At 41.9% G+C, this 23,892-nt stretch overlaps 1 protein-coding gene across 5 annotated transcripts in view; it reads right to left on the reverse strand.

Moving 5' to 3' along the window:
* epb41l4a (erythrocyte membrane protein band 4.1 like 4A) overlaps positions 1-23,892 on the reverse strand; it is a 402,316-nt gene that overhangs the window by 120,820 nt on the left and 257,604 nt on the right. For all 5 annotated transcript variants that reach the window (XM_068029826.1, XM_068029828.1, XM_068029827.1 and 2 more), the window contains 3 exons: positions 6,133-6,220; positions 295-383; positions 144-207 (listed from right to left, as the gene is read on the reverse strand). In XM_068029826.1, coding sequence (XP_067885927.1) covers positions 144-207; positions 295-383; positions 6,133-6,220 — 241 coding nt within the window. The remainder of the gene's footprint in view (positions 1-143; positions 208-294; positions 384-6,132; positions 6,221-23,892) is intronic.

Raw genomic sequence — 23,892 nt, forward strand, 5'->3', positions numbered from 1 at the left:
TCTTTTCATCTGGTACAAATTTGTTGTTTCCCTTACATTGGTATTCATGCGAATTGTCCTGATGAGTGCAAGACGAAACTTTTGGACAAAATATATCTATTTTCAGCAGTATTCAAGTTCTGTACTACCAAACGACTACTTACATCTTTGCCCAGCACCCTTAGCTCAAACTGTGTTTCTCTGAAGTTCACCTTAGTGATTCTTGGCCTGCAATCAAACGGAGAACCTTTTAACTTAGAATGAAAACAAGTGAGGTAAGAAAACAAAAATTAGTGTACATTTCAGATCACCTACCAGAAATACTTTCCAACTTGGATTTTGTTCTTGTAGACAACAACCCCAACTGGTGTTAATCCTAAAAAATACTCTGTCTGGTTTTCTCCCTGAAATTCAATAAGAGTTTTCATTTACAGGTATTATTTTAAAAATACTCATACCATTTGTATACTTCCTGTTTATATACCTTATTTCCTGTTATGATTTTTAGTTACACTTTTCCAGCAACATTTATATGTACTAGGTGGTTCTGTGGGGCAATGTTCAGAAGTCTGTCTCCAACCCTCTCTCAATCTTGTGCTTAGCTACCTTATGGCATATATGCTTCCACTAACTAAAGATGACACAAGCTTAAAATTAACAAGCCTCAGTGAGATCAAATATAGAATGTGGGCTGCCAGCAAGACAAGATGAGTAAGAAAATCGTGACAGATTACAGAGGGTTAGAATTTGGGCATGAGGAGGGTGGAGTAGTCATAATCAGTTCGCAGTCTGTGTTAGCGGAGTTGTGTAAGAGAGAACTCCATAAGTTCTATGTTTAGTGTGGATTCTCCTGGAGCAGGTTATGCCATGATAGTTAAAAATATAGCAGCATTAGAGCAGCAGGAAGAAAAGAAAAGGGGTACCATCGCCAGAGAAGTAGTGAAGATCGGTCAGGATGTTGGAGGTAGGAATCTGAGGAGGAAAAGGTACAAAAAGGTGGGGTAAGTAGTTAAACTAGAACCAGAATTGTTAGTACAAGGAAGAGGGGTCAGTCACTGATGGAAAAAAGCAAATTAGATTCCTATGAGGGAAACAGCAGAAGTGGGAATCTGGTTCAGGAGGTGGGAGGTTGTGTAAGAGATCAGAAACAAGAGTACCATCTTAATAATAGATTACTACACAATGCATGATCTACATTTTTTTTCTTTCTGCCCAGCTCATGGGCACATTCTCTTATGTTAATAATGACTTTATTTTTTTTTGAGATACAGCACTGAAACAGGCCCTTCGGCCCACCGAGTCTGTGCTGACCAACAACCACCCATTTATACTAATCCTACATTAATCCCATATTCCCTACTACATCCCCACCATTCTCCTACCACCTACCTACACGAAGGGCAATTTACAATGGACAATTTACCTACCAACCTGCAAGTCTTTGGCTGTGGGAGGAAACCGAAGCACCCGGCGGAAACCCACACAGTCACAGGGAGAACTTGCAAACTCCGCACAGGCAGTACCCAGAACTGAAGCCAAGTCGCTGGAGCTGTGAGGCTGCGGTGCTAGCTACTGCACCACTGTGCCGCCCAACGTAAGACACATGAATTAGTTGATACATCATAAAATATTTGTGTGTGTATATTGTTGTAGCCAGGCAGTAAGGGAAGTGGGTGGTTCCCACTGTTCACCTCCCAACCCACCGCAATCGTGTTTTGTTTAAAATGATGAGTTAGCCTGGCAGGCTTTCTTGTAGATTTAAAACAGTAGATTAACTATTTATTGAACAATATTAATTCCTGAAATGTTCAGAACCACATCCATGCACACATTCACTCACACACACATAAGAATCGATAGATAGAGAGGAAAAGGGTAAGTGGTTTGAAGTGAGGCAGGTGTACGGGGTTCACGGTAAACCTGTTGAATTTTCTCGGAGGATAGTTTATCTTTTAAAGTTTGGGCCGGGGATTTTTGTAGCCTTGACTTGTAGAAGTTGGTAGATTTCTGGTGGTTAAGACTTCAAACTGGAGGCGTTGGTCACTTTCAGTTCTCTGCTGCTCCAAGTTGAAGTGTAGAAATTGCAGCAGAGCTCCTTCCTTGTTTTTTGCTGGGCTTCTTTTCACAGCCCTCGGCTGGACTGCTTTTCTCTGATATTCTTCTGATCTCTCTCCTCTCTCTCCAGAGAGCTACCTTTTAAGGTAAAAATCTCTCACATTAGCTTCTGATAGGAGACACATGGCCCACTCCTCTGCTGTGACTACTGTTATGACTGCTCAGGACAAAGCTCCAATCAAAATATATGATTCTGACTGCGGTAGGAGCAACACACTGTCAATTCAGTCTCGTCGCTCCACAGGTTGCATCATATATCTTTAAGCTCTCCAAATCGAAGAAAGCAGCAGCCGAATTGAAACAATCTAGTAACCCCTGAATGAGGCAAAATAAAACCAGGTATCTTTAGATATCAACAAATTAACAAGTTATTAAAAAAACTAAAATCTTAAACACTAGGATAAACCAATATCTAAAGACCTTATAACTTATTATTTAAAAAAACTAACTCATGCATTCGCATACATATATTCAAACTAACACAAGTTTTGTTTTTAATTAGCTGCCCGAAAAAATAGAAAAAACAAAGAAGTCTTTGCAGTTTACACTTCCGACGAATGGTCTTCCGATACATCACAGTCAAAGTTCACTTGCAGTCTTCCAAACTCTGATGAGAAAAGGGTCCTTCCAGATATAGGGGTTCAACAGTTCAGTCTGGCAGTTGTAATACTAAACTCTTTTATTTTCCAGTTATGAACACAGCAGATCAACAATTTGTTATTTCTTTAAGGAATTAATTTGGCCTGAAGCTTTTTTAGAAGTTTGAGAGAGAAACAATCAGGGTTTAAACTGACTTAGAGCGAGAGAGAGAACTCTCCTATTTCCTTCGCATGCTGGATCGGTCTGTCAACTGTGTGTTTCTGCTAGCCAATTTCAAAGTCAAAATGGATACATTGAAGCCCTGTTCTCCCTCTCTGTATGGTTGTTGCTGGGGACCAGAATGCACTTTGGTTTAAAGAAGTACTGATCTTTTACAGCCTTAAAGGCGCACCACAAGATTTCCCGAGGAGAAAAAAAACTCAATGGACCAGGATGTGGCTACTTCACTCACACCTTTGTTTCAGAAGAACCCATTCAATTCAGGCATGTCTCTTGATGCTTTCAGGATGGGTGTAATTGACACCTCCTTGCCTGGAATGTATCCTTTTGTTCTTTACAGACAGTGAGACAGTTTGAATATACAGGACAAGCCAGCCAACCTTCGGTGGCCATTTTGCAGCACATTTTCCACTTTTTAAAGGAAAAGTCAATTTTTTATAAGTCTTCAGTTTGGTTCTGTATTTTCATCATTGTAATTCTTGTGAGTGTGACAATACATATGTAAAAAGGTTTATTTAAAACTTCTACAAGTTACACCAATCAAAAAATAATCAATACTTGCAAGGAGGCTGGGTGTTCCAAATGCTCCAAGAAAATTAATTTTACCCCTTCAATGTTCAGTAATTTCTAAATCCTTGGCTGCTATACCTCTCAAGAAAAAGAAGTTTAAGAGAGAAAAGGAGGAAAATGGTAGAACAGAAGATATTCTCTTTTTGGGAACAATGGCTATCACAAGATATCTTAACAAAAATTTGAACTGAAAAACTGAAATGGAAATTATAGCTTGGGTCAAATGAATACTGGAATTCAAGTAGGCTTGATTTAGCACAGAAATCTAGACGTGGAACTCCTAAAATGATTTTGTCTTTATTGTCAATAATGGGTTTTTTCCCCCTACAGATATAAGCATTTAATTGATTTTGTAAATACACAGTTTGACTGACAGTAGTTTTAACTTAAAAGCACACAAAATTATTAGCATATGTTTGGGATTATACACATAGAATAATGGACAGGATTTATTACATTGCAAATCTGTAGCCTGTCTTAAGGCTAATTTAACATCAACGATAACAACTTGCATTTATATAGCACTTTTAAAGTAGTAAAACATCCCAAAGCACTTCATAGAAAGGCTTTCAAACAAAATTTGGCACCAAGCCACTTAAGGAGATATTAGGACAGATGACAAAAAGCTTGGTCAAAGAGACAGGTATTAGATAGTGTCTTTAAGGAAGAGAGAGAGGTCGAAAGGTCAAGAGGTTTAGGAAGGGAATTCCAGACCTTAAAACCAAGGCAGCTGAAAGCACGGTCGTCAATGGTGGAGCGATTAAAATTGGGGATGTGAAAGAGGCCAGAAATGGAAGAGCGCAGAGATCCCAGAGCGTTGTAGACTTGAAAACAACCGTTACAGTTTTAAAATCAAGACATTGCTGAATGGGAGCCAATGCAGGTCAGCAAGCACATGGGTAATGGGTGAACGGGACTTGATGTGAGTTTTACATGAGCTCATGTTTATGGAGGATGGAAGAAGGGAGGCTGGACAGGAGAGCATTGGAATAGTGAGGTCTCGTGGTAACAAAGGCATAGATGAGTGTTTTAGGAGCAGATGAGGTGAGGCAGAGCCAGAGTCAGGCAATGTCATTTTGGTGGAAGCAGGCAGTTTTGGTGATGGTGTGGATATTTGGTCCAAAACTTGTTTCAGAGTCCATTGTGATACCAGAGCTGCAAACGAGCTAGGGAACGGAGTGTATAGCAGGGACCGAAGACAATGGCTTCGGTCTTCCCAATATTTAGTAGGAAGATATTTCTGCTGATCCAGTATTGGATGTCAGACAAGCAGAGTGGCAGATTAGAGAACGTGGAGGGTTGAGAGAGGTGGTGATGAGGTAGAATTGGGTTTCATCTGCGTGCATGTGGAACCTGATGTGTTTTCAGTTGTTATTGCTGAGGAGAAATAGGAGAGAGTGAAGGGCATATCTTTGGGGGACTCCAGAAGTAATGGTGCAGGAGTGGAAAGAGAAGCCTTTGCAGATGATTCTCTGGCTAGGAGTGGACAGATAAGAATGGAACCAGGCGAACCAAGCTGGATGATGGAGGAAAGGTGTTCAAAGGTGGATGGTATGGTCAACCATGTCAAAGGCTGCAAACAGGTTGAGAAAGTTGAGGACAGATAGTTTACCATGGCCATAGTCACATAGGATGTCATTTGAAACTGTGATAAGGGCTGTTTCAGTGCTGTGGCAGGGCTGGAAACCTGATTGTAGGGATTAAATATGGGGTTCCAGGAAAGATGGGCATGGATTTGGTAGGTGACAGCACCTTCAAGGACTTTGGAGAGGAATGTGTGTTACAATGCTTGAAATACCCTTTAAATCATAATATTCTGCAAATATGCAAGCAGAGTAAAAAAAACTGTTTTGATTTACTTTTCAGCATACCTTGCTGGCAAAGAGTATCAATGCAACAGTAACAGACGACTGATAATCATAAGCAAAGCACGTTACTTGACCTGAAGTTGTATTCTACCAAGTGATTTGAACTGAAGTGTTATTACACTATGTAAATTGAACTTATTGATAACAGATTTTACTTCATCGCACGTCATGGGAGGATACTACATTTCACTTTAGCATAGGACTCCCCAATGGTTTCATTGCATTAAGCAGTATGGTGCCATGCATAAACAGACCAGGAAGGCACCAGATTTAGAATTATGTAGAATTTAGAGCACAGAAATAGGCCATTAGGCCCAAGAGGTCTATGTCGGTGTTTATGCTCCGTACAATCCTCCTCCCATTCTGCTTCATTTCACCCAATCAGTATATTCTCCTATTCTTTTCTCCTTTGCCAGGTAAAAAAAAAGTTTTTCTTGAATTCCTTATTGGATTTATTTGTGATTGATCACTATTTTTTGCAGTATTACCTTATTTTAACCAATACAGTGATGGCAGCACCACAGCTAGTTTCTGTCACAAAGCAAGGGGCCCAATCATTATTATCCAATGGCCCTGTTGCAAGTGTGCATGCATTGACATCAAGTGAGTACAGGATAAGGTTTTGTTAACTCCACATCCGAGTAGCCAAAACAGGCTCTCAGCTATTGGAGCAAGAATCTTGAGGGCTATTAATATCATGGAATGGACTTGGAGAAAAGGGGAGAACACAATATTGAAAATTACTATTTACTTTATTCCCATTTATGAAGCTATTACTTACAAAAACAGGATGGAGATCTACTCCATACATCTCTAACAATTTGGCAACCTGCAAGTAATTGAGTTCTGCCTCAGCAGGAACTTGGCCCCTAAGGAGAAAACAAACAAAAAATAAGTTACTAGAGCAAAACTATCCTGCTCTTACAACCATTTATATCAGAATAGATTCAGGAAAGGACTAGTGTTTATACAGCACCTTTCAAAACCGCAGAACATTCCAAAGCACTTTACAGCAATGAAGTAGCTTGGAAGTGTAGTCTGTTGTCATGTATGGAAATGTGTTTGTTAATTTGTGCACAGCAAGATTCCACAAACAGCAACATGATAATCACCATATAAACTGTTTTTGTGATGCTGGCTGAGAGATATATACTGGCCAGGATGCCAAAAGAACTCCTCTGCTCTCCTTGAAATAGTGCTATGGGATCTATTAAGTTCATCTGAGAGGGCAGATTATATGTCTCATCTGAATGATGGCACCTCTGACTGTGCAGCACTCCCTCAGTACTGCAGTGAACAGGCAATGCTGATTTTGTACTTAGTCCTGACCTTGACCACACAACTCTCTGATTCAGAGGGGAGAATCATACGACTGAGTCAAAGCTGACACCTATTAAACTCATGTTATAGAGTTAACCAGGAAAGCACATAATAAACTAATTACTAACAGTGCCTAAGCAATTTGTGATCAAGTATTAGTCAAACAAAGAGAGCATGGGTAACGTTTACAAAACTATATCTTAATTAACTGTTTCAATATCAAATACAGAAATCATATTAAGTAACTCTGAAGACTTTGGTGTCACATCTTTAATGTCTGAAACCATGAACATCTATTCATTGCCATCATATCTGAAAAAATATTCAGCAAAGAAAAAATATTTTGGCACAAATCAAAAAAAGAGCTTGTGTTTAAGAAGCCCATAAGTACTCTGTCTGAGTGGATTTACAAGGGAATTTTCCCATTCTATGTTACTCCAATGTGTCTTTTATTGTAAATTAAAAATGTTAAAATACAATAGAACTAGTGAGGTTCTCTGAGGCAGTTTTGATAGAAATTATACATAGTGTTGCATCATTAAGCTGCTAGGCATCACTGTAAACATTAAAAATTCATTAGAAACAGTGTTAAAAATATATTACAATGATCTATGACCAACCAGACTATTCATGAACTTGGAGGCCTGTTTGATCCTCCCCACGACCAAACCTCCCCACTTACTTCCATCTCAGCAACACTGTCATCTCCCATCCACCTCTACTCCATTGTAAACCCTTGACGTGCCTTCATTACCTCCACTACGCCAACACCCTCCTTGCGAGCCTCACTTCCTCCATTTTTCATGAACTCCAACTTGCACATCTTATCATACAGATCCTAACCCATTCACTCATCATCCCTGTCCTCACTGATGTACTTTTGCTCCTCATCCCTCTCCCTCATTAAGTTTAAATCCCATACCCTCATCTTCAAATTCATGTGTTACCCCGAAACACAAAGGGGCAAGAAATTGGTGTGTGTTGCACCTGTTCCAACAGCACAATGACAAATTTAGCAGCGGGATGGCCTTTGCCCAATCTACATGTGGGTTGTGCCATTGCAAAATGAATTAGGCCCATTTTTAGGCAGCCTAGGAAACTATCTAAAACAGATGTCAGGCCCCTTGAAAATGTTAATGAGAACTCTGATGTTTAAAATTGGTTTCTGATGAGCAAAGTAGGAGCTGGTCTTGCTCTGCTTAGGACTCTTCTGTGGTTGCTGACACAGCCGAAGCAGCACCTGTCACCAACAGGTAAGTTTTCTTAAATAAAATATTTTTCAAAAATGTTGCTGTGCACAGCAGGACTGCTTCCCGACTCCACAGTATCCCAATCCCCCCTGCCCCACCACCCCCCCCCCTAACACCTCCACTCCTCCATTGCCTCTCCTCAAAACCCAGGATTTATCTTAGGTCCGCTGCTGGCAAGGCATGTGGCCTGATAATTAATTTCATTCAATGGACGAGCTGCCTGTGAAGGTGTGACAGATGCCAGCAGATTGCCCAACTGACATTAATGATACTCAAGGCCCAATTTCAGGCCTCAGGCCTCTCAGGTGCGCATTGTGGTTGCATCGCTATCTTTTCGCCTGAAACCTGTGCCGATGAAATTCTACTTCTATGTTCCTCTGACTCTAGCCTACACATTTCTCCTCTTTCTGTTGCACTATTAATGGCATAGCCTTCAACCACCATGGATCTATTCTCTGGAATTTGCATTCCTACACCTCTCCTGTCTTCTCCTCAATTAATAATCTTCTCAAAACATAACCTTCCAACTATGTCTTCAGTCACTCCTCGTATCCTTTCCCTTCCAGACTCAGAATCTGTTTTGCTTGCATCTATCTGTGAAGTACCTTCTTGGATGTTCTTTATATTCTTTTCTTCTTTCTTCTTTTCTTTTGGACCTCCTTATCTCGAGAGACAATGGATACGCGCCTGGAGGTGGTCAGTGGTTTGAGAAGCAGCGCCTGGAGTGGCTATAAAGGCCAATTCTAGAGTGACAGGCTCTTCCACAGGTGCTGCAGAGAAATTTGTTTGTCGGGGATGTTGCACAGTTGGCTCTCCCCTTGCGCCTCTGTCTTTTTTCCTGCCAACTACTAAGTCTCTTCGACTCGCCACAATTTAGCCCTGTCTTTATGGCTGCCCGCCAGCTCTGGCGAATGCTGGCAACTGACTCCCACGACTTGTGATCAATGTCACACGATTTCATGTCGCGTTTGCAGACGTCTTTAAAGTGGAGACATGGACGGCCGGTGGGTCTGATACCAGTGGCGAGCTCGCTGTTAGATACAATGTATCTTTGGGGATCCTGCCATCTTCCATGCGGCTCACATGGCCAAGCCATCTCAAGCGCCGCTGACTCAGTAGTGTGTACAAGCTGGGGATGTTAGCCGCTTCAAGGACTTCTGTGTTGGAGATATAGTCCTGCCACCTGATGCCAAGTATTCTCCGGAGGCAGCGAAGATGGAATGAATTGAGACGTTGCTCTTGGCTGGCATACGTTGTCCAGGCCTTGCTGCCATAGAGCAAGGTACTGAGGACACAGGCCTGATACACTCGGACTTTTGTGTTCCGTGTCAGTGCGCCATTTTCCCACACTCTCTTGGCCAGTCTGGACATAGCAGTGGAAGCCTTACCCATGCGCTTGTTGATTTCTGCATCTAGAGACAGGTTACTGGTGATAGTTGAGCCTAGGTAGGTGAACTCTTGAACCACTTCCAGAGCGTGGTCGCCAATATTAATGGATGGAGCATTTCTGACGTCCTGCCCCATGATGTTCGTTTTCTTGAGGCTGATGGTTAGGCCAAATTCATTGCAGGCAGCCGCAAACCTGTCGATGAGACTCTGCAGGCACTCTTCAGTGTGAGATGTTAAAGCAGCATCGTCAGCAAAGAGGAGTTCTCTGATGAGGACTTTCCGTACTTTGGACTTCGCTCTTAGACGGGCAAGGTTGAACAACCTGCCCCCTGATCTTGTGTGGAGGAAAATTCCTTCTTCAGAGGATTTGAATGCATGTGAAAGCAGCAGGGAGAAGAAAATCCCAAAAAGTGTGGGTGTGAGAACACAGCCCTGTTTCACACCACTCAGGATAGGAAAGGGCTCTGATGAGGAGCCACCATGTTGAATTGTGCCTTTCATATTGTCATGGAATGAGGTGATGATACTTAGTAGCTTTGGTGGACATCCAATCTTTTCTAGTAGTCTGAAGAGACCACGTCTGCTGACAAGGTCAAAGGCTTTGGTGAGATCAATGAAAGCAATGTAGAGGGGCATCTGTTGTTCACGGCATTTCTCCTGTATCTGACGAAGGGAGAACAGCATGTCAATGGTTGATCTCTCTGCACGAAAGCCACACTGTGCCTCAGGGTAGACGCGCTCGGCCAGCTTCTGGAACCTGTTCAGAGCGACTCGAGCAAAGACTTTCCCCACTCTGCTGAGCAGGGAGATTCCACAGTAGTTGTTGCAGGTACTAAATATATGCGAGTTGTTGCATTATCTTTTTTTTGATTTGTTTGGGGGGTTGCGGGCATTGCTGGCTAGGCCAGAATTTATTGCTCATCCCTAATTGCCCTTGAGAAGGTGGTGGTGAGCTGCCTTCTTGAACCGCTGCAGTCCATGTGGGGTAGGTACACCCACAGTGCTGTTTGGAAGGGAGTTCCAGGATTTTGACTCAGCTACAGCAATATAGTTCCAAATCAGGATGGTGTGAGGCTTGGAGGGGAACTTGCAGGTGGAGGTGTTCCCATGCATCTACTGCCCTTGTCCTTCTGGACTTGAAATTGATAGCCAGCCTACGTGAGACTATTTGCAACTGGCTGATGTGTCCCTAGGTGGTAGAGGTCATGGGTTTAGAAGGTGCTGTCTGAGGAGCTTTGGTGCGTTGCTGCAGTGCATTTTGTAGATGGTACACACTGCTACCACTGTGTGTCGGTGGTGAAGGGAGTGAATGCTGAAGGATGGGGTGCCAATCAAGAATAGAATTATCTGGAATATACATTTTAATTGCATTCTGCAGGGTCAAATGACAAGTTTGTGCTTAAATGTGAATGTATCCAATTGTAATAAATTCCAGTGTTTCAGAATCATGTACTTGGAAACATGTGTTGCCTGTGTGGCAAATGCAGTTGCAGGAAATATGTAGAAAACAGGTTAGACTTGAAATTGATAGCCACCATAGGTGAGACTATTTGCAACTGGCTGATGTGTCCCTCGTCTTAAAATGAATATAATATTTTGTATTAAATTTCATTACAGCCCCCAGACTGCAAACTGAAAACATCCTGGAGGTGTTAATGTTCTTACTGAACTCTAGCACAAAGCACTGGAAATCTGTTTCTATAGTTCCCAACTACCATCAATAAAGTGGGAACATACTTGCTAGGTTAGTGTGTGCAGAATGCAAGAGCCATGTCACATTCCAAAAACTATGTCAAACACTATAATTGACAATATCTAAAACCAGTAGAAGTATTTTAAATATGCAGCAAAAAATGGTTACACGTCATGCAGCAATGTATAACTGTAACATAATAGATGAAGTCTAAAGCTTCCTAAGATTTCTTATTGTATTCCATTCTGAGCCAAAAGAGGTCAAATGGATTTAAACTATCTGATGTTTAATCATTTATGTTCAGTAAACAACACTGTCTTTCACAAAATAATTCCATGCCAAGCTGGAAAGCAAAGTATATTTATTGGCACTTAAGTGATAATTATATATATATATTTACAGAACAAATGTTATAACAGTAAATGATCAGAGAAATAACAACTGATCCTATCATCCGATCTGGTGAGAAGAGAAAGGATGTTGTTATGGAACAAAAACAAGAAATGCTGGAATCACTCAGCAGGTCTGGCAGCATCTGTGGAAAGAGAAGCAGAGTTAACGTTTCGGGTCAGTGACCCTTCTTCGGAACTGACAAATATTAGAAAAGTCACAGATTATAAACAAGTGAGGTGGGGGTGGGGCAAGAGATAACAAAGGAGAAGGTGCAGATTGGACCAGGCCACATAGCTGACCAAAAGGTCATGGAGCAAAGGCAAACAATATGTTGATGGTGTGTTGAAAGACAAAGCATTAGTACAGATTAGGTGTGAATACACTGAATATTGAACAGCAGCAAGTGCAAACCTGAAGAAAAACAACCTGAAAAAAACAGTGGGTAAGCAAACTGAACAAACTAAGATGAAATGAAATAAATGCAAAAAAAGATTGTAAAAAATGTAAAAAGGAATGTAAAAAAAAGGAAGAAAAAATAACTAAAAATGAAAGTAAAATGGGGGGCTGTCATGCTCTGAAATTATTGAACTCAATGTTCAGTCCGGTAGGCTGTAGTGTGCCTAATCGGTAGATGAGATGCTGTTCCTCGAACTTGCGTTGATGTTATGGAAAGTGGGGTTTCAGTATCTGAGAAGTCGCGAATGGTGCTAAGCATTGTGCCATCATCAGCGAACATCCCCACTTCTGACCTTATGATTGTAGGAAGGTCATTGATGAAGCAGCTGAAGATGGTTGGACCTTGGACACTACTTTGAGGAACTCCTGCAGTGATGTCCTGGGACCGAGATGATTGACCTCCAACAACTGCAACCATCTTTCTTTACACTAGGTATGACTCCAACCAGCAGAGAGTTTTCCTCCTGATTCCCATTGACTCCAGTTTTGCTGGGGCTCCTTGATACCATACTCAATCAAATGCTACCTTGATGTCAATTACAGTCACTCTCGTCTCACCTCTTGAGTTCAGCTGTTTTGTCCATATTTGGACTCATGCTGTAATGAGATCAGGTGCTGAGTGGCCCTGATGGAACCCAAACTGAGCATCACTGAGCCGGATATTGCTGAGTAAGTGCTGCTTGATAGCACTGTCAATGACACCTTCTATCACTTTACTGATGATCGAGAGTAGACTGATGGGGCGGTAATTGGCCGAGTTGGATTTGTCCTGCTTTTTGTGTATATGATATACTTGGGCAATTTTCCACATTGTTGGGTAGATGCCAGTGTTGTACTGTGCTAGAACAGCTAGGCTAGGAGCGCAGCCAGTTCTGGAGCACAAGTCTTCAGCCGGAATGATGTCAGGGCCCATAGCCTTTGCAGTATCCAGTGCCTTCAGCCGTTACTTGATATCACATGGAGTGTGATTGGCTGAAGACTGGCATCTGTGATGCTGGGGACCTCAGGAAGAGGCCGAGATGGTTCATCCACTCGACACTTCTCACTGAAGATTGTTGCAAATGCTTCAGCCTTATCTTTTACGCTGATGTGCTGGGCTCCCCCATCATTGAGGATGGGGATATTTGTGGAGCCACCTCCTCCAGTTAGTTGTTTAATTATCCACCACCATTCACGACTGGATGTGGCAGGACTTCAGAGCTTAGATCTGATCCATAGGTTCTGGGATCGCTTAGCTCTAATGCATGCTGCTTCCGCTATTTGGCACACATGTAGTCCTGTGTTGTAGCTTCACCAGGTTGACACTTCAGTTTTAGGTATGCCTGGTGCTGGTCCTGGCATGCCCTCCTGCACTCTGCATTGAACAAGGCTGATTCCCCTGGCTTAATGATAATGGTAGAGTGGGGGATATGCCAGGCCATGAGGTTACAAATTGTGGGTGAATACAATTCTACTGCTGCTGATGGCCCACAGTGCCTCATGGATGCCCAGTTATGAGTTGGCAGATCTGTTTGAAATCTATCCCATTTAGCATGGTGGTAGTGCCACACAATACGATCGAGGGTATCCTCAATGTGAAGATGGGACTTCGTCTCCCCAAGGACTGTGCGAAGGTCACTCCTACGAATGCTGTCATGGACAGATGCCTCTGCGACAGGTAGATTGGTGAGGATGAGGTCAAGTAGGTTTTTCCCTCTTGTTGGTTCCCTCACCACCTGCTGCAGACATAGTCTAGCAGATATGTCCTTTCGGACTCAGCCAGTTCAGTCAGTAGTTGTGCTATCGAGCCACTCTTGGTGATGGACACTGAAGTCGCCCCCCACATCCCCGCTCCACCCCCAGAGTACATTCTGTGCCCTTGTCACCCTCAGTGTTTCTTCCAAGTGGTGTTCAACATGGAGAAGTACTGATTCATCAGCTGGGGGGTGGTGGTTGGTGGTGGTGGTGGTGGCGGGCGGTAGTTAGTTATGAGCAGGAGGTTTCCTTGTCCATGTTGACCTGATGCCATGAGACTTCATGGGGTCCAGAGTCAATGTTGAGGTCTCCGAGTAAATCTCCCTCCTGACTGTATACCACGGTGTAGCCACCTCTGGTGGCCTACTGGCAGGACATACCTAGGGACGGCAATGGTGGTGTCAGGGACATTGTCTGTAAATATGATTCTGTGAGTATGACTACATCAGGCTGTTGCCTGACTAGTCTGTGGGACAGCTCTCCCACATTTGGCACAAGCCCCCAGATGTTAGTAAGGAGGACTTTGCAGGGTTGGCAGGGCTGGGTTTGTGCCTAGGTCGGTAATCGACAATGGTTTCATGGTCACCATTACTGAGACTAATTTTTAATTCCAGATTTATTAATTCAATTTAAATTCCACCTTCTGCCATAGTGGAATTTGAACCTGTGTCCCCAGAGCATTAGCCTGGATCTCTGGATTGTTAGTCCTGTGACATTACCATTATACCACTGCCTGCCCTATGGACACATACAACAGTAAAGGGAATTAATCTGTCAGATAACTTACATTCAATCCCCATACAGCAGGGTTGAACACATTTGCAAGTATACTCACTTTTGGAGTAACCTATTTTGAACTGACATCAGTAACAGCTGACAATATCTTTAATGAAAGGGGTTGGGAAGAGACCACGTGTGACCATTGCTGCATGAACAACACTTGGCTTTAATTTAGTGAGGACAAAGTCAGAGCTTGGCTGTTTTATCTTTCACAGCTGAATTGTCTACTACTATCAAATATTTACATTCATATGTGAAGCATGGCTACTAGGACAAAGTAGTGGACAGTTAGTGGCATGGAAAGAACAATATCCCAGTATGAGTCAGTACTTTAATGGCAGAATGGGAGAAAACTGGGAGAAAAGAAATCATAGATTAGACCTAAAATAAAAATAAGAAATGCTGGATATACTCAGTGGGTTTGGCAGCATCTGTGGAGAGAGAAGCAGAGTGACCTTTCATCACTGACCTGAAACGTTAACTTTGCTCCTCTCTCCACAGATGCTGCCAGACCTGCTGAGTATTTCCAGCATTTCTTGTTTTTATTTCAGATTTCCAGCATCTACAGTATTTTGCTTTTATCATAGATTAAACCTACCTACAGACCAGAGGAGATTGGCAGCACTGAAACAACTTTCAGATGTCAATGAATCAGGAATGTCACTCTGCATATTACAAGTATTCATGGTTGCCTTGCCAAAAAAAAACAAAGCTTTTTTTGTGCAGTTTAAGAGGTTGGTTTTAGTTTACCACAGCTAGAACAGGTAAGTAACCAATGGAAAAGGAGTCTCAAATGTAAACCAGGTCATTCCCAAAAACAATGAAAAGTATCTGCATGACTTTAGTACAGATTCTCAGATCATCCGTTCATTTGGTGCAATACCAGTAGAAATACCTTGATTTCCAGTTACTGAAAAATTACTTGCGTGCAGAATAGTAGGAAGATTTTTATAATCGTTTTACCTACCACAACAGACACATGTTTCGGCAAAAATGAGATTGCTTGACGAAATGGATGGAAAGCCTACTGCTTTTACAAGAGATGAAAGAAAAGACTCTGTTCAGGCTATTAAACTAGCAGGTGGTAGTGCACTCCTGCCCCTAAAGCAAAAGCATGACCTACTATAATGAACATATCTGACAGTGGGATACAAATATCATGTTACGAGTAATTGCAGCTAACAAACTTTCTATTCCATCAGAACACCTCAGGGCTGCTCCAGGGATGAAGAAACACATCTCACAATACTCCTAGTTACTTTGAAATTTTACCACTGACAGCAGCCCCAGGGTTGGTGACAAAGCGGTACACAAGAGTAGTTTAGCCAGCTGCAGTTTTGATGAAACATATCAGAAAGAAAGGAGGATAATTTATATAATACCTTATGTCCAAAGTGCCTTACAGCTAATGGATTAGTTTTGAATAAATGCAACTCTAGATGTAGCATCATTTTTGATTATTGCAAAATATTTGGTAATGTTTATTACAGCACGTGAACACTATTGGCAGTGTTTCATGGTTGATATCATAGTTATACAATAAACCTGATTTGACCACAGGAAAATAACAAATCTTTGGGCAAGGGGTGTCCAACTGAGTCTATATCCATATAATATCTTAGATCTAGGTGCATTTTCTATTTACCTATTGTCAATGTTTCCTATTATGAATTCCTATGTCCCATTTATAATTGAAAATGACTATGTAAGCTGTCAGAATTTAATTACACCCTTCCTCCATTGATGCCACTGCAGCATCTCATATTTGTATGTCCCAGCTCCTTAGCCATACCAGAAAGAAACATCTATGCTTCAACCAACTTTACTTACCTGCTGTCCAAGTTTTTGTAAGATTTGTTACTTAACTATAAATTATAGGATCATACAATGGTTAAAGCACAGAAGGAGGCTATTCGGCCCATCATGTTTGTGCCAGCTCTCTGCAAGAGCAACTTGGTTTGTCCCACCCCCCTGCCTTTTCCCCTTCACCCTGAAAGTTTTTTCTATTCAGATAATTATCTAATTCCCTTTTGAAAGCTACCATTGAATCTGCCTCCACCACAGTCACAGGCAGGCCACTCCAGATCCTAACCACTCGTTGTGTAAAAAAAATTTTTCTCATGTCGCCATTGCTTCATTTGCCAATCACTTTAAATCAGTGTCCTCTGGTTCTGGATCCTTCCACCAAAGGGAACAGTTTCTCTCCATCTACACTGTTCAGGCCCCTCATGATTTTGAACACCTCTATCAAGTCTCTTCTCAACTTTCTCTTCTGTAAAGAGAACAGCCCCAGGCAAGAGGGCAGCAAACAAGTCCTGTTGCAGAGGACACACGTGAGGATATCAATAGGGCAGCCGACCGAAGAATGCTGATGTGTATGCACAATGAAATATTTGGCGCATTGGGAAGCCTGCTAGAAAGCCTGCGGTCACTGTCAAAGAGCATGGAGGAGTATAGCACCATCTTTGCACAGGGCTTATGGATAGCCCTTTATGGAGTTCATCCCTTTTAACACAGAAGTGGTGGCCAACACCATTTGCACACTTGTATACCTAGCTGTGACAGCATGTGATGGTCGATGTCATAACTTCCATTGCACCACAAACAGCCATGACCCAATGTCTGAGTGCTGTAGTGGAAGCTCAGACTGCTTTCAAGCAAGGTCAGCTTGTTGCTGTGCAAGTTCAGCCTACTTACATCATGCCTGAGGATTACAAAGAGGCTTGCAGGATGTCACAGCATTTTGTCAATCTGTCCTCCAACGGATTACTAGGATTACTGAGGTGCAGCCCCGGGGAAGTGACAATGGGTTTATGGAGCATAAACCTGCAGTCCTCTTCCAGGAAGTCAGCATTACTTATTGAGCAGGCAGCTATCTCCTGCTCCATAGTCATAGCTCTAGCTGCAGTTAGCTTGAGTTAGCTCAAGTTAGTTGCAGGATGAGGGAAGGCTGCTGATCTTTATGGCAGTAAATGAAAATATTCCATGGCTTAGCAACGTTCTATGAATAGTTGACCACATAAGATAATAAATGAGTACATCATAGAGCACAAAGAAATATTTTCTTCAGTCTTTCTTTTCGTGCTGATGACCATAACATCTGTACTGAAATGAAAGGCATCCCCAGATGGATCTAATTTCTCCAAAGAAGATTACTAAACTGTATCATGAAGGTGCTTCCATTATTAATATTTTCTGAGGACTCATGTTTAAAGTATTGTGAAAATTGGTTCATTTGAAAGACCAAGCAGATGCCTGGATTTTTTTTCTTTAAAGGGTTACTGGAAGGATTTTTTTAAAAACACTTACTGGAAGAGGCAATGATATGCTAAAATAAACATAAGGAGTCTTACTGGCTATTGAAGTTGTTTCCAGAGAAGTCACATGTCTAGGTTTATCGTTGTCAGGAATTTTGGCTTTTTGATTTGGCTTTGACTGTTTAAATGCTCAGTTGGTGTGTAGCCTAAGAGAGAAACCACCCAACTCATCCTTTTCCAGCTGTTTTGGAAAATCTTCTGAGAATCCAGTGTGATAGCTGAAACCACTGAAGCAGTAATTCTCTCGTAAGCCTGCAAGACTACTCCTCAATATCTCCTGAACAGAACTGCTCCAGAAGGATTCCAGTGACAGCTGGATGTGACGTGTACCCAGACGCCAGACCAAAGGCCATCTGGAACATTCCATATCTTATCCTTTTTCTTCAAGAATTGGCAATAACTTGGCCAAAGTATTTTTTTAAAAGTTGATCTCTGCAGAGCCCATTTTTCTTTATTTTTTTTTCTTTAACCGGTGTGTGTGTGTGTGTGTGTGTGTGTGTGTGTGTGTGTGTGTGTGTGTGTGTGTGTGTGTGTGTGTGTGTGTGTGAGGTTACTTTAGAAGTGTACATATTTATACTTTCATATTTCAAACTGTGTTAATAAGCTTTGCAACTCTATTGAATAAGTCTTGTTTTATAATAAACTAATAATTGTGTTGTTTATTAAAGAAACCTGGTTGGCAGATTTTTAACATTCTGAATTTGATATAGATAAAATATATAATTGGCTGTATCAGTAACTGGGTAAAAGATTTAAATATATGTTGTGACCAGTGGAGTAGTGGAACTAGAGAAAGACAGTGCACTCCTCCAACCTCAGTTGTAACAACTGATACTCTACTAACTCATGCTGTACTAAAGATTCTTTGGACAAGAACTGACAGCATCTTTCAGAATTGAAAAGAACTACATCTTTTCTTTGTAGCAAATTAATTGTTGGAAATAACATGCTGCCCTTCTAAAGGCAGATGTGGCTAACAACATGTTTAGTCAACAAACTATTATAACTAATGATCAAATTTAGCTTTTTGAGTGCACAGAGTAACATTTGGTCAAGTCATGGTAGTTATTTTAGCTCCTGACACCAGTGACCCACTGACAGGATTCCGGGCTATGCTAGCATGCTGGGTATCTGAGTTTGGTTTGTTTGAATCCATCACAGCCACTGATGTTCCATCAGTAGCACAGCAACAGCAGAAGCATCAGAAAAGAAATGAAGAAATGGTAGAGGTGTAGAATAGCTATTTTGTGTCTTTCTTCAAAGACACAAATAATATTCCAGAAATACTTGTAAATCAAGTGGTGCAAGGGAGGGAGGAACTTAAAACAATTACAATCACCAGGGAAAGGGTACTGAGAACACTATTAGAAATAAAGGCTGACAAGTCCCCAGGACCTGATGGCCTGCATCCTAGGGTCATAAAAAGAGGTAGTTGTTGAGATAGTAGACGTGTTAGTTGTAATTTTCCAAAATTCCCTAGTTTCTGGAACTCCTCTATTCAAGAAAGGAGAAAGACAGAAAGCAGGCTAGTTTGCCTAACATCTGTCATAGGGAAGATGCTAGAATCTATTATTAAGGAAGGTATAGCTGGACACTTAGAAACTCTTAGTGCGATCATACAGAGTCAACATGGTTTTGTGAAAGAGTAATTGTGTTTGACTAATTTATTAGAGTTCTTTGAGGGAGTGACAAGCAATGTGGATAAAGGGGAACCTGTAGATGTAGTGTATTTAGATTTCCAAAAGGCATTCAATAAGGGACCACATCAAAGGTTACTAATTAAGAACTCATGATGTAGGGGGCAACACATTAGCATGGATAGAGGATTGGTTAGCTAACAGGATGCAGACAGTAGGGATAAATAGGTCATTTTTGGGTTGGAAAGCTGCAACTAGTGGAGTGCCACAGGGATCAGTACTGGGGCCTCAACTATTTACAATCGATATCAATGACTTGGATGAAGGGATCGAATGTATGGGTGCTAAATTTGCTGATGATACGAAAATAGAGTAAGTTGTTAAGAGGACATAAAGTGTCTGCGAAGGGATATTGATAGATTAAGTGAATGGGCAAAAATTTGGTAGATGGAGTATAATGTGGCAAAATGTGAACTTGCCCACTTTGGCAGAAAGAATAGAAAAGCAGTATACTCTTTAAATGGAGAGAGATTGCAGAACTCTGCGGTACAAAGGTATCTGTCTGTCCCAGTACATAATTCACAAAAGGTTAGTATGCAGATACAGCAAGTGATTAGGAAGGCAAATGGAATGTGGTTGTTTATTGCAAGGGGAATGGAATATCAAAGTAGGGAAGTTTTGTGACAATTGTAAAGGGCATTGGTGAGACCACATCTGGAGTACTGCAGACAATTTTGGTCTCCTTACATAAGAACACAAGAAATAGGAGCATGAGTAGACCATATGGCCCATCGAGCCTGCTCCAACATTCAAAACGATCATGGCTGATCTGAGGATTCAGCTCCACTTTCCCACTTGCTCGCTATATCTCTTGATTTCCTGAGAGACCAAAAATCTGTCTATCCCCAGTCTTAAATGTATTCAATGATGGAGCATCCACAATCCTCTGGGGTAGAGAATTCCAAAGATTCACAACCCTTTGAGTGAAGTAATTTCTCCTCATCTCAGTCCTAAATGATCGGCCCCTTATCCTGAGACTGTGCCTCCATGTTTTAGATTCCCCAACCAGCGGAAATAATCTCTCAGTGTCTACCCTATCCAGCCCCTTTAGAATCTTATATGTTTCAATGAGATCACCTCTCATTCTTCTAAACTCCAGAGAATACAGGCCCAATTTACTTAGTCTCTCAGCATAGGACAACCCCCTCATCCCAGGGACTAATCTAGTGAACCTTCACTGCACTGCTTCCAATGCAAGTATATCCTTTCTTAAATGTGGAGACCAAAACTGCACACAGTATTCCAGATGTGGTCTCACCAAAACCCTGTACAATTGTAGCAATACTTCCTTATTCCTGTACTCCAATCCCCTCACAATAAAGGCCAACATGCAATTTGCCTTCCTAATTGCTTGCTGTACCTGCATGTTAACTTTCTGCGTTCCTTGTACAGGAACACCCAAGTCTCTTTGAACATCAACACTTACAAGTTGCATACCTTTTAAAAAATATTCTGCTTTTCTATTCTTACGACCAAAGTGCATAACTTCACACTTCCCTACACTATACTCCATCTTCCATCTTGTTACCCACTCACTTAACCTGTCTATATCTCTTTGCAGCCATTCTGTCTCCTCCCCACAGCTTAGTTTTCCACCTACCTTTATATCATCAGTAAACCTAGATACTTTACTCTCTGTCTCTTCATCCAAGTCATTAATATATTTTGTAAATAGCTGAGGCCACAGCACTGATCCTGTGGCACTCCACTATTTACTGCCTGCCAACTTGAAAATGCCCTGTTTATGCCCACTCATTGCTTCCTGTCTGTTAACCAATCATCTATCCATGCTAATATATTACCCCCAACACCTTTTGTGTGGCACCTTATTGAATATGTTTTGGAAATCCAGGTATCTACTGGTTCCCCTTTATCTATCCTACTAGTTAAATCCTCAAAAAGCTCTCAATAAGTTTGTCAAATAGGATTTCCCTTTAGTAAAATCATGTTGATTTGTTCTAATCATACTGTGCTTTGCTAAGTACATTGTTAAGACTTCCTTAATAATAGATTCCAGCATTTTCCCAATGATTGATGTTAGTCTAACTGACCTGTAGTTCCCTGTTTCCTCTCTCCCTCCTTTCTTGAAAAGCAGTGTAATATTTGCCAACTTCCAATCTGATGAGACCATTCCTGAATCTAAGGAATTTTGGAAAAACATAGCTAGCGCGTCCACTATATCCACAGCTATCTCTTTTAGAATCCTAGGATGTTGGCCATCAGGTCCTGGAGATTAGTCAGATTTTAGTCCCTTAAGTTTCTCCAATACTTTTTCTCTGCTGATATGAATTTCTTTAAATTCCTTACTCTGTTTAGCCCCGGTTACTGCCTGTTTTTGGTATGGAACTTGTGTCTTCTGCTGTGAAGACAGTCACAAAATATTTGTTCAATGCCTCTGCTATTTCCTCATTCCCCATGATAATTTCTCCTGTCTCTGCTTCCAAGGACCAATGTTTACTTTAGCTACTATCTTCCTTTTGACATACCTATAAAAGCTCTTGCAATCTGTTTTTATGTTACTGGATAGTTTAGTCTCATTCCTTTTTTCCTATTTCATATTCTATTTTTTTATTACTTAAGGAAGGATATAATTGCATTAGAAGTTGTTCAGAGAAAGTTCACTAGACTGATTCCCGAGGAAAGCTTGGACAGGTTGGGCCTGTATCCATTGGAGTTTAGAAGAATGAGAGGTGATCTTATTGAAACAGCTCTCTGGGGTAGAGAATTCCAAAGATCAACAACCCTCAGAGAGAAAAAATTCCTCCTCATCTCCTCCTTAAAAGGGAGACCCCTTATTCTGAAACTGTGCCACCTAGTTCTAGATTCCCCTACGAGGTAAAACATTCTCTCAGCATCTACCCTGTCAAGCCCCATCAGAATCTTGTTTCAATAATATCACCTCTCGTTCTTCTACACTACAATGAATATTGGCCCAACCTGATAAACCTTTCCTCATAAGACAACCCCATGATCCCAGGAATCAACCTAGTGAACCTTCTCTGAACTGTCTCCAATGCAAGTACATCCTTCCTTAAATAAGGAGACCAAAACTGTTCTCAGTACTCGAGGAGTGATCTCACCAATGCCCTGTACAGTTCTAGCAAGACTTCCCTACTTTTATACTCCATCCCCCTTGTCATAAAGGCCAACATTCCATTTGCCTTCCTAATTACTTGCTGTACTGACATGCTAACCTTTGTGTTTCATGTATGAGGACACCCAGATCCCTCTGTAGCACAACATTCTGTAGCCTCTCTCCATTTAAGTGCAAACTGGCTGCTATTTACCCCTACATTACAACAGTAAGTACATTTTAAAAGTATTTTGTTGGCTGTAATTGGATGTGCTCGGCTAGTGAAAGGTGCTTTATAAATGCAGGTTCTTTCTTTTTAGGTTGAGAGTACATATATATCCAGGATGAGAGTTTAACTCTCCTTTAATTTGCTTTTCAATTCTCACACCTGTGGACCCAACCATAATGCAGTGTCTGATGATCAATGTCGCAGCTTCCATTCCACCACAAACTGCAGCCACCAAAAGTCTGAGTGCTGCAGTCGATGTTCAGACTGCTGTCATCATGGCTGTGGATTACAGTGTACAAGGGGCTTGCAGGGTGTTAAAGCAGTGCAGCAATTTGTCCCCCCCAACAAATTACTAGAATTGTTGAGGTGCTATCATGGGAGTGTGGCACATGCTGCATGGAGCACAAACCTGAAGCTCTCTGTCAGGAAGACAGCATTGGCCTTGCCACCCCCACTCCATCAGTGCGCTTGCTGTTGCTTCTCAGCCAGTCAGACCAGACTGCTGCCGCCCATGCCGAAATGGTGCAGTCTGAAGTTGAGTCCCTTTTAAACCCAGAGCTGCTTGAGGTTACCCTCCATGGCCATCTGCAGTCTTCTCCACTAAAAGTCAGCTGCCTTCCACCAGCCCTGCTGCAGGCACTAGGGTAGCACTAACTAGCAGCACTAGGACAGGCAAATGCACATGGAAGACAGGCACTAATGGAATGCACAAGGGTGATTAGTTGACTTTTGTATGTAATATGGCATGATTTCATTTATATATTTGGAAGCCTGCAAATTCTAGCAAAGGCTCAAGCTTGCTCCACCTACTTCTCTCTGGCAAAATGAATGCAATGTACTTAGCTCTCTTTGAGTAGACAGGCTCAGTGACCTTCCTTACCCAACAGTGGGTGGCAAACTCAGAGGAATGGATTTCCCAAATGTCCTGCAGAATTTAACTGCAAGGCTCCTTTAAGTGGGTTTCCTGCCCACAGGTAGCCTGATTCACAGGGCCGAAGGCCATGAGAGCAGGTAGGTGCATTGGGGGAGTGAGAGAGATCATTGGGGGTTGGGTGGGCTCCCGATCACAGAAGAAAGGTCTGGATCGCGGGGCAGGAGGGAGGGATCCAAAAGTGATCTGGGAAGAGTCCAGATTGTTGGGGGAGGATCCAATGGTGTTTGGTGGAAAGCAGACAGATTGCAGGGCAGATGGTGGGGTGGAGGTGTGGTT

This window comes from Heterodontus francisci, chromosome 4, assembly GCF_036365525.1.
Source record: "Heterodontus francisci isolate sHetFra1 chromosome 4, sHetFra1.hap1, whole genome shotgun sequence".
Classification (NCBI taxonomy): Eukaryota; Metazoa; Chordata; class Chondrichthyes; order Heterodontiformes; family Heterodontidae; genus Heterodontus; species Heterodontus francisci.